At 42.9% G+C, this 11,390-nt stretch overlaps 1 protein-coding gene across 1 annotated transcript; it reads left to right on the plus strand.

Annotated features, from left to right (window-relative positions):
* Positions 1-282: 282 nt before the first annotated feature.
* TMSB4X (thymosin beta 4 X-linked) lies at positions 283-1,896 on the plus strand. The gene is made up of 3 exons (XM_054271785.1): positions 283-379; positions 940-1,053; positions 1,434-1,896. The coding sequence occupies exons 2-3, from the start codon at positions 954-956 to the stop codon at positions 1,466-1,468; spliced, it is 135 nt and encodes a 44-aa protein (XP_054127760.1). The 5' UTR covers positions 283-379; positions 940-953; the 3' UTR covers positions 1,469-1,896.
* Positions 1,897-11,390: the final 9,494 nt, after the last annotated feature.

Raw genomic sequence — 11,390 nt, forward strand, 5'->3', positions numbered from 1 at the left:
GAGGCTGTCTCCCGTGGCCGGGGCAGGGACCGAGGAGACTGGGGCGATGCTCGGCTCCGAGCTGAGCTGAAAGCTGTGCTTGTGTCCCTGAGTGTGTCGGTGTGTGCGTATGTGTGTGTATATGTGTGTGTGTAGCTTTGTGTGCGTGTACGCGTGTGCGCGGAGAGCAGGAGGGCTGGGCGAAGAAGGGAGGGGGAGGAAGCAAGGGGGTAAAGAAGAAAAGAGAGAGAGAAAAACGCGGAAAGCGGCAAAATGACATCACCTCATTTGCATAGGCGCGGAGATAAAACCGCCCCGCCAGCGAGCGCCCTTTATACTGGCGTGCGGAGCGGCGGCAGCAGCGAGCGGCGGGGCTGAGCATCACCGCGCGGCGACACCGGTGGGTCCCGCCGCACCCCCAGCACCCCCCGGGTCCCTCGGCACCGGCAGCACGGACCCGGCACCTTGCCGGGGGGGACTGCGGGCAGGGCAGGGCGCGGGGGCTTTTGTCCGGGGGGGGTGGAGGGAGGCGAGGAGGAAGGGAGGGGGGCTATTGTCCGCCTGGGGTATTGTCTGAGGGCGCGCCGCTGCAGGGCGGTGCCGTGCGAGGCGCAAGGCGGCTTTGTTGCCTGCACAGGGCTATATTTTTAAATTACTTTAACGAGTTAAAAACGCGGTCAGCGCCGGGCGCGTCCCCCCTATTGTACTCCGCAGCACGCAGATAGTGGGACATGCCCCCGGTGGAGGCTGGCGGCGAACCGCGACGCTTGGGATGCTGGATTATACAGACGCTTCCCAAAAATTAGTATTATTTGAAAATATGTCGGGGGTGAAGCGTTTAACTCGCAGCGAGCTTGAGCGTGCGGCTCCCGCGGTGGGTGCGGCGGGCGCGGCCCCGCGGGGCTCCGGGCAGCGCTGGCCGGGGCTGACGGGCTCTTCCTTCCCCTCCTCCGTGCGCAGAGACACCTGCCAACATGTCCGACAAACCAGACATGGCTGAGATCGAGAAATTTGACAAGTCCAAATTGAAGAAGACAGAGACGCAAGAGAAAAATCCGCTGCCTTCAAAAGAAAGTGAGTGAGGGCAGGCGGCAGGGAGGAGCAGGCGCGGAGGGAGGGAGGCAGGCAGGCAGGCAGGGAAGGAGGGAGACGGGCGGGAGGGAGGGAAGGATGAGGGGGGAGGCGGGAGGAGACAAAGAGGGGCGGCAGGCGGGAGCCGGGGTGCGGCGGGTGGAGGGAGGGAGGGAGGATACGCGGCTGTGTCTGTGCTAGACAGCAAAAACCTGAACCCACCGCCTAGCAGCGCTTAATTTACCATTATCTACGCCCCGTTTTGATATCTAGCTAAAAATATACATTTATTTTAGCAGTTTATAGCAATTGTCATGTGAATGCATATCAGGTTCTCGATTTTCATTTTGTTTTCTCCTTTTCTGTTTTTTCCCCCCTTTTAGCAATTGAACAGGAGAAGCAAGCGGGTGAATCGTAATGAAATCTGCCCTTCCAAATTATGCACTGTACATTCCACAAGCATTGCCTTCTTATTTTACTTCTTTTAGCTGTTTAACTTTGTAAGATGCAAAGAGGTTGGATAAAGTTTAAAATGACTGTACTGCCCCTTTCACATCAAAAGAATAGAGAGAACTACTGACACTGAATGAAGGCGCTGCCTTTCCCTCTGCCTGTCTGGCTTTGGTCCTGGTGGCATGAAAGAGCTTGCATGTTGATGAAAGAAGAACTTGGGTGGGACTACAGTAAACTAGAGTAACACACGAATAAATGCAAAGCTGTACCAAGGTCCTGCGAGCTGTAAAATGCGGTTAATCGAGTGCCATTTTTTTTTTTTTTTGTTCAAATGATTTTAATTATTGGAATGCACAATTTTTTTAATATGCAAATAAAATGTTTTAAAACCTGGATGGTATTTATGTCCTCTATTTGGAGAACTGTATCAATGGATAAGAAGCATAAGAGCCGGTACTGAGACACAGGATACTATAAAACCTTTGGAGATGCCTCAAACATCAATTACCATTCTCATTTTTTTCAATATGTGTGCTCACCAATACATAAACTTGTGATCCTGGAAGCTAGTTTTTAGACAGATTTCAGTAAAAAATTGCATATCTTGTAATTTGTCACCATGTGAGTATATTCCTTTAAGTATTTCTTTTATGTAGCGATAAAGGCAAAAAAAATCAGGTTGCATTTATTGCTTTGCCCCACCCATAGTATAGCTCTTTTATTAAGAACCATTCTGTACTGTTGCAGAGATTCCGCCTCAGTTCTATAAATCCCTAATTAGCTTAATAATTAAAGCTTGTTATTTCGATACGGTATTTAAAGGAAGCTGTAATTTGAATTTTAAGTCCAAGGTTGAACATGAGCTTTTTAGTTTCGTAAAGCATTTGGTGGTTGGTGTTCCATGGAAATAAAAATAATTTTGCTACTATGTTGCTCATGTTTTGAACAACGTCTTTTAACAGTCTCCTTGATCCTAAGAACTGGTTTCAAAGTTTATAAAGCTACAGTCTTAAAAACTCAAAATGGACCATTTGGGGACAAAAACATTTGTGATAATGTATAAAATAAAGATCATAAAAAATCTGGCATGCAGATAGCCACACTTCAATGCTGGTTTACATCAATTCTTTCAGACCTGGGACGGTTTTTTGGTTATTTTTCTGCAAATGACTGCGGGTAAAACCTGTGATCCAGGGAGATCAGTAGGAGTTGTCTTTAGTAGTCATGAATTTCATCAAAATGGAGTGAGTAATGATCATTCTGGGAAACAAAACTGCTGTCAGATAACCTGTAGGAGGGTGGTGAGCATGCTTCTGCAGTGCCTTAGTTTTATCTTATGGATTTGAGGCTGCATTAATTTCAGCCAGTTCCTGTAAAGCAAAATTAGTCCCTCTGGGGAAGCTTGAGTTTTGCTGAGGCTGCTGACTTGGTGGGGTCACATAGACTTGGGGTTTCATCCTATCACTCCTTCCTAAAAGCATTTGACTGCAACAATTAGCTGTCCTTGGTTTTGCACCACTGAGGGCAGTGGGACTCCTCTCCTTGGAGATTTGGTGGATGTCTGTGCTTCAGGAGAAGATGGGAGCCAGAGGGGTGCCACATGCTTGTGGGCACAGTCCCCAGCCCCCCAGCAGTGGAAAACTTGCAGAATTGAGAATTTGATAAGAATCTCCCTTCAGGCTTCAGATTTTTTGATGCAGTCCATGGGAAAATTTGGGAAGTCCTGGTGTCATATAAGAACCTTCACAGTAATTTAAGGTGATGAGTTCAGGAAGGAAATGAACCATTTCTTGTGCTTGTTTAAGCTCTGATTTTATTCCCTGTGTATAATGGCGAAGATGGGAAACTTACAAGCTGAGTTTCTGAAAAGTCAATTAATCGACTCCTAGCTACTGATCTTAATCAGGTAGCATGGGATGTGACATGACTTGGTGCAGAAGTGTACAGTCTGAGCTGCACGTGCACAGAGGAGTAGAAGCAAGCACTTGGGAAAAAACCAGCAAGGTTTCTGAGGGAGGCAAAGCCTGAGGTATACACAGCTCTGCATAAGTCAATGAAAGTGCATGCTGTAATACAGCAGAGTTCAGCAAAAATGGAATGAGTAATGAGGCCTATGACTTCAGAACTGCACATCCAAAGTGATCAGTGCTGGTCAAAGGGTACCACCAACTGCAGCTCAAGGTGGTGAAGCTCAGATCTGTTTTCAGGAGATAAGGCACTAAGCCACTACCGCTGTTATAGCTCTGTTTCTGCCATCAAGGGCTGAACAAAATTACAAAATCAACTGTGAAGAAAATCTGCCAGGTCAAATTCAGGGATTACTGACTGGAGTCAATCATCCCCTGCTCTGCTCCTTGTTCATCTCTTTTCATACATTCAAAGAAAATTGGGGCAGGTCTTTGCCATACTCTGCATAGGCAGTGCTGAGGTGGTCACATCTGACACCTATTTCACAGCAATGCAATTGATGATGTGAAACATGGAGGCTTGGAATCGATTGTAATACTCAGGACTGTGTTGGGTGTTAATAAAATCAGTCTCTTCAGCTATCAGCCTACAAACTTTCATCAGTCAAAAATTAACTAGGAAAAAAAAAATTACAGCCCAAAACCTGGTTATGAAAAAGGGTCATTAGAAAGAGAAACATAAGGGTTTTGATCTCACACTCAGTGCAGGCACAGTCTGCCAGCCCTATGAGCCTTACGGTGTCTGGTGCTGCTGCCTCCCCACCCCCAGCCCAGAGGCAGCTCTGCCGAGGTGATGTGGTGAGAAGCTCTGCCCTCCAGTACTGAAGCAAATTCTTCCTTTCTCAGTATTTCTCAGAAGATTTTCTCTCCCTTTCATGCACCTCCCCCGATATCATTAACTATACATATATTGGACAGAAAGCATATGCTAACCATATCCAAAATAGATCATTGTGGTATTAATTACAGAAATGTGGAGACTTCAATGTAAGCATTTTGGTCTTCTAGGCTATTTTTGTGCAATGTTGAATGTGTGATAAGACACCACTTCCCCTAGTAACCCTTTACTTCCCTAGAAACAGTGTAGAAATGAGCAGTTCCTATTGTGTATTGTGATCATATATGGCTGCCACATACATCTGCTGCACAGCACAATTTTATTAATAAGGAACCCTGCACTATTCCAAGCATCATATAAAACACAATGAGCACATGATACACTGTTCAGTGCAATAGTTCCACTGGGCTGATACTAAAATGGGTGTGAAGAAATAAAAAAAAATGCAGCTCTTGCTTGTTTGTTGGTATACAGGAGGATGACTATGCAAAGCAGCCTATGTCAGGCTTGTCCCTCCTGTCAGATCCTCTGATGCGCCAGCTTTGTGCATTTTCTATTCAAACAGGCAAGGCAATCAAATTCTATAAAAATGGGATATTTTGGTAATTCAGAGAAAAAGAATTGCAGGCAACATTTATTCATTATTTGTATGCTGTCTGGCAGTTTCATTTGCCAGTGTCCCTGTGACATAGTGATAAAAAAAAAACACTCTGCGCTTTACCATACACCTGTTTCAAAATTCTGTAGCTTAATGACAGGAGTTGATTTTTCTCTTTGTTTTCAGCTGAAGTTAATGACCCGAATTCCAGTATTGCTTTTACTAGGTTTTAAAAATATCAGAACCCTCTCTGACTTCCTCTTCTTCCTGTTTAAAAAGAAAAAAATAAAAATTAAACATCGTGGGTTCTCAGAGATGCTTAATTTGCCTCTGGGTTAATGAGCTTTTAGCATATTGGGAGCAGAGCAAAGATAATTTTTTTTCTCCTGTTTCTACAGTCATGAGGATTACAACATTGCCTTTTCTCCTTGTAATCAAAAACTGGCGTTCTCAGGAGATTTTTCAGTCTCATGGAGCTTGAGCTTTATGAAAACTGTCAGGCACAAGAAGATTCATGCAATGTTATGGGAATTGGCAACTTGGAGGTTCTGCAACCACTGCTCCCTCATCGTAAGTGAATATTGATGGCTAAGCAGAGTCAAATATAGCCCTATAGCCTTAGTTTCAGGCCATAATATGCAAAGAATGGCATACTGAGATGACTAAATATGGTTTTTTTTTTTAATTTCCAATTCCTGTGACCTCAGATTTTCTGATAGCTTTAGATTTATTTTTTGCCTAACACAGATTTTCCTTTCAGCAATGTTTTGGAACCGAGTGAGTGGATTTACTCCAACTTAAAAACATTTCCAGCATTTGAATAGTCCCCAAATATTCACCATGTTCCCCATCAAAACATTGTCTTGAAAAAAAATTTCATCATTGTATTGACCAAAGGCTTCTCAGTGATGAAGAAAATTTTTCCCACTCTTGTACTTCTCATCACTTTATCTTTGGCATGTGCTCATGGGCTTGAAATTTGGGCCTGGAAAAAAATCTCATGTGATTTTTAGACACTGCAGATTCCATGAACAGACACTTGCAGTGCTCTTTGTTTGCATGTAATTGTCAAATATTGAGTACATGTACCACACTTAGAGATATGTTTGAAAATGGAAAGAAAATCCCCAAAAAATCAAAACAACTCACCCCAGCAAACACCAAACCAAGAAGAGAAATAGGAATGCATTTGTGTGTTCTGTAATATCTGCCATGAGCAGTTTAGTTATTCCTAGTATCTTCTAGTGGGGTGAAACTACTGCGGTAACACTCTGGTCTCTAAAACAAGTCAAATGAACACACTGAAATTTACTCTATAGACCAAAAGTATGAAATTCAGATTCTCAGATGGCTCAAATCTTACCTAATGTATTTTGCACATTTCCATAGATATTACTTTATGCTTTATTTTTTATAATGGTGCTTCCTTTCCATCTGACGTATAACTATATTTTTAATATGGTTTAGATTTGTCAGGTATAGCATTTTAAATGTTTTGAAATGGATAAATACTTCTTCAACTATCACTTGAAATTTTGGGATTTATCTTTAAAGCCTTTGCTCAGCTAGATTTTGAGGTAGGATAATGTAGAGAATTGTGGAGCCACATAATAATCAGAAAAATCATTTTCTGGATTAATTTTTCATGCATCTTAGTTCACCTTATCTGCTCTATACCATGTGGTCTGTACAAGAAAATTCAGCCAACAGAAGGATATTCTTCATCCTTCTACCTAAACTGGACACTGCCTCTGAGAAATGCCACTGGGCCCCTGTGCAGTGTGAATAAAAAAGCCCATTCTATGCACTGCACATTTTTTTTTATGTTTAATGTGAGAACCAGTAGTGGGGAAAGAGAGGCCATTGCAGAGTGACATCCTCAGAAGAAAAGTGGACACGGCCCCAGGCATCCACACTGCCAAAGTGGAACTCATCTTCAGCAGGCTGAGCACCCCCCAGGCTCACAGCAAGTTTGCTCACACCATTTGGGGTTCCTGTGAAGGGGACCTTTGGCAGGTCACCCACAGTGTCACCCTGTGGTGTGCATTGCTGGCAGCATCACAGGGTGGGCCCCAGGGCAGCAGAGACTTTTTTATTTTAACATTTCAATTCAGCTTTCCATCATTTCAGTCACAAAGTTACAGCCACACAGAGCAGTAACACAAAATGCTTGAGCCCTACTCGTACTAGGCTGGAATGCAGACCAGCCACAACCTTTTGCTCCTGGCCCAGTGATGGCTTTGCATCCAAAGAACAAGTCAAACAGCTTAAATCCGTTACTTAGAGAAATTGATTACTAGATTAAGGATACTGCAACCTGCATGAGGGCTTTGGCTGACTGGGGGCCTGATGCCTACCTCTGCAATCTTGTCCTTACATTACACCAAAGGCTGGAAGGTCCCACGAAAAGTCATCATGGAGGGCAAAATAAAATGACTTTTTTAAAATTACTTTCATGAGAAAGCAATAAAAGATGAATGAGCTTTATACAAAAATTCCTATTCCCTAGCAATAGCAAACAAAACAAGAAATTGAGTTGGTGAAGGCATCAATGATTTTGCTCCCACAGTATTGTTTCAAAATGAATTAAGAATAAGAAATCTCCTAGCAGCTGAGCTATACCCCATGACTCTGACATGTTGGGGCAGGACAGATGGATCCCAGACAATCTCATCTCCATAGCTTGTAACTACAAAAGCAGCTGATGCTTGGATCATGCAGAGAACATTGCTCCTGGGAAGAACTTCACGTTTCTTTAATTTTTTTAATTATTTTTTTTAGCAACTTTAATTACCACTCTGAGAGACACAGAAAAATCTGCTGCCTGCTTTACTTGTGGTAGCTGACTTGCCAGCATTAAGTGGAGGGGGGAAGGGGAAGCCCTGAAAATTAATGAGGCTAAAAATGACACCACTTCTCAGCATGAGGAGTTAGAATGATGCCAAGAGGAATAGAGGTGATGTCCTGGGAGATATGCATCCCTTTACAGGAGTCCATGGACTGTACATATTCATACATGTCTGCTTCCCTGGTGCTGTGCTTGTAAAGTCATCCCTGATGCATGTGGGAGGTGTGGGTTACACTGAGAAATGCCAAAGTCGCTCTTCAAGTCCTTGCTGCATTTTAAAGGTTAAAACTAGGAACAGACTGGCATTTTCCTAAAGGTCTTTAAATGGAAGAGCTGTTAAATCACATGCACTGCAGCACGAGTAGAGCTGTCTCTTCTATATCATTCTCAGCTGGAATTTGTGAGCTGATAGGCACAGAGCTTGTTTTTAGCAAAGGCAATGCTGTGACATCTACAGTTTGCTCTTTCCAAGATCATAAAAAACCAGCAAATAGTGTTTTGAGACCAGGAATGGTTTCATACAGTTTTTAATTTGGTTGCCTAAAAGACTTCTACATGCACATTTAGGGTTAACAGTAATGGAGCAGTTGAATGCTCACTCCTTCCAGTGAAATTTTCCCTCCTTGCTGAAGAGAAGTCTCTATGAAATGCCAAGGTGCTGACCAGGTGTGGTTGCCGTCATTTCAGTGAATTTTCTAGATATGAGGCTATTTTCATTTGAGTATCTAATTAAGGCTAATAACATGATTTTAGTCCCATGCAACTCTCCCCAGTTTATGATATTAGCTTGTGTGGGGCATCCTGGCCTGGACTCTGTTGCAATGAGCACTTCTCAGAAGGAATGGGAGTAACCCCCTCTTTGCACAACATATGAACTGCAATCACGTATCTCAAGCCTTTCTCTTCTCACTGTCTCCTTTCACATATTCTAATTTTTCGTGGAATCCTGCCCTAAATTTGTTCTCCTCCATTTAGATAAGCACCCTAATAATACCACCATTATGTGCCCAAGAAGCTTGGTCTTCTCCTTGGTCCTCACTTATCCAACCCAAGCTGTGGGTGTAACACCCCTGTCAGCAGCTGCTCCCTGCTTCAGATCATGTGTCTGACTCCACTCTATGGTCTAATAGTCTGTCAGATTGCTTGGTGTCTCCAAATTGCTCATTCTCAGCAGGAGACTTCTGCCAACTTTTTGACAGTGGAACTCTATCAAGTATCTTTTGCCTGAGATGGCTGTGCCTTTAAAATATTGCCAGCAAAAGCTTCACTCTTTCCTTTCCCATATATATGGAGTGACCAAAGCTGGTCCTCACAGCTGACCCAGCAGAGGAAGCAGCTGCATGCCAGCAAACTGGAAGGGTTAGATGCTGTGCAGGCTGCCTATCAGGAAGAAAGAGCTCCTCTCTAACCTTTATACAGTCCTTCCTCTTGTTTGTCTCGGCTTCAAAACAATAAATTTTAGAAATAAACAATGAGCTTGTTTATTTCTAGTGCTAAATTCCTAGACTTTTCCTTTTTCGCACTACTAGCCAGCAGTGGGAAGGTTAAAAATGCAGTCAGTTACCAGTGGCAACATACCAATGTTGTAAATCCTGCCCACACATCTTCAGATCTACTGACATTTGAAACATCTAGGTCTTTTCTGTTAGCTGTACCAGTGTAATTATGTCTTGGTATAGCTTTTTTTCTACATGTCATCCTTCAGGAGTGCTCACATAAGTATATTTGAAGGATATAAATGGAAGGGGAAAGAAAGAAGGAGGCTGAAGTTACAAAGAAAGAAAGGAAGCCATTGCAAATAGCTCACTGGGGTGTTTGAAAAAGCAATATCACATATTAATAGTTACAATTTAATAGCAGATTACTGATTCCTTTAAATTATTTGAGATTGTTGCCTGTGAGCTGCAGGACAGGCTGTGCCAGTAAAATCAATTACATTTCATATCAGTACCGTATGCTTATCTTGCACAGCAGGGATGTGGAGGGGCTGTACATCCTTCTAGTCAGCAGTGCCAAAGCTAAACAGGCTGTATGTAGTGGAGCTGGCATATATGCTAAGGCAAACCTGTGAAATCTCCATGTGAAGACCAGTGAGTCACTGCTGCTTCTTTTTAGAGTCAGCAGGGAGAGGAGACAGCTCTGCTCTTGCTCAGGATTCAGGATGCAAAACTGGCCTGAATGAATGTGAGAACCTTTTGTTTATAGTGCAGACACACACACAGAAACAAATGAAATTTCCAAGTGGAGTGTGTTTCCAAATGCTGAGAGAAAAAGGCTTTACTGTTCACTGAAGGCCTTCCTGCCCTGATCACTGTTTTGCTCAGCAGCCAAGACCACTGCTGTTTCTGCAGGGCTTTGTGAGAGTCCACCTCAGTACAGGTGACAAAATGGAGCCTCAGGTGATGGGAAGGGCAGCCACAACTTCAGCTGATTATGTCCAGGGTAGCAGCAAGTCTCAGCTAGAGCCTGGCCCTTGGCAACTTTCTACTGTATAGTGCTTTAGAAGAGGGCAGGGGGAGAGGGTCATCCCCTTATGCCCAGCTCTGGTAAGCCATCTTGAAAAGTTTGTTATTTTTGTTACTTGCTGCTGGCCCAGAGACAGCAAAGATTGGTCTGCTCAAAGCACTGGTTCTCCTGGAACAGAGCATCTCACTTATCATCCTTCACATATCCAAATATGCATGTGGAATTAAAGGCAGATAGGAAACTGGAGTACCATGCAGTAGTTAGCATGTTTTAAAATTCCTTTTAATTGACATTTTTACAGAAGTAATACAGCATAGATCACTGCTGTATTATGGGCATCTTAATCACATGTGCCTTCAGGCATGGTATCTTTCTAACATGGTATTGTTCTTAAAAGAAAATGGGCCACCAGAGAGAACAAATACAAGCTTATGATTATGAAGCAGTCACTAGCAGTTTACACCTTTGTACACTCCTGTGTGGAGGACTTTTTATGGGGTGGGCATGCTCCATGCTGAGAAAGGGTGGCAGTAACCAGCAGGACTAATCACAGGAGTAACCAGACCAATGAACAAAGATTTGGCAGTTGTTCTCTGTGCAGATAAAGTAATTAATTTTGTGATCAAGGCTTGCACTTTGGTATTTGCCAATGTGAATTATTTATAACACCATGCTGAATTTCAGCTATATATACTAAATCCTTTCAACAGATATAATGAAGTCTGAGAAATTATCCTTTGTGATATGAATGCATATTACTGGGCCCTTATAGATTGCTTCTTCCATAGATGCAGTGTAGAGATTTTTAATGTGGTAATGGACTGTTTGCTAACTTCAGCCACTGTTCTTGCATTTGACAGTAGTGAGGCCATTATTACAAATCCAGCACAGTTTATCCACAGTTTATAGCTTGCCTAGAAGGGGCATATCACACACAGACTTTCCTTCCTAATATGCAAAACAGGATTTCCAGGAAGGTAGTCAAACATACTTTTGCCCTTCTGAACATTCAAACATTACAGCACTCAATAGTGCACTCAGTATCTCCAGTGAAAATTTGCAGAATCCCATTTATTAGTGTACACTGTGCACTTAACAGATTATATATATATAGACAAAAATTGCCTCTTAATTTGCATATAACATTCTTGGTAGTATTTTAAGAGTTAC

The sequence above is a fragment of the Melozone crissalis genome, unplaced genomic scaffold, assembly GCF_028551555.1.
Source record: "Melozone crissalis strain CALT ecotype California unplaced genomic scaffold, PUWL_Pcris_2 ptg000013l_1, whole genome shotgun sequence".
Lineage (NCBI taxonomy): Eukaryota > Metazoa > Chordata > Aves > Passeriformes > Passerellidae > Melozone > Melozone crissalis.

Bases quoted from the DNA above. Each gene is read 5' to 3' on its own strand.
- TMSB4X (XM_054271785.1), top strand. From the start codon at position 954: ATGTCCGACAAACCAGACATGGCTGAGATCGAGAAATTTGACAAGTCC. The intron at 1,054-1,433 runs GTGAGTGAGGGC...CCCCCCTTTTAG, and splicing joins TCCGCTGCCTTCAAAAGAAA to CAATTGAACAGGAGAAGCAA.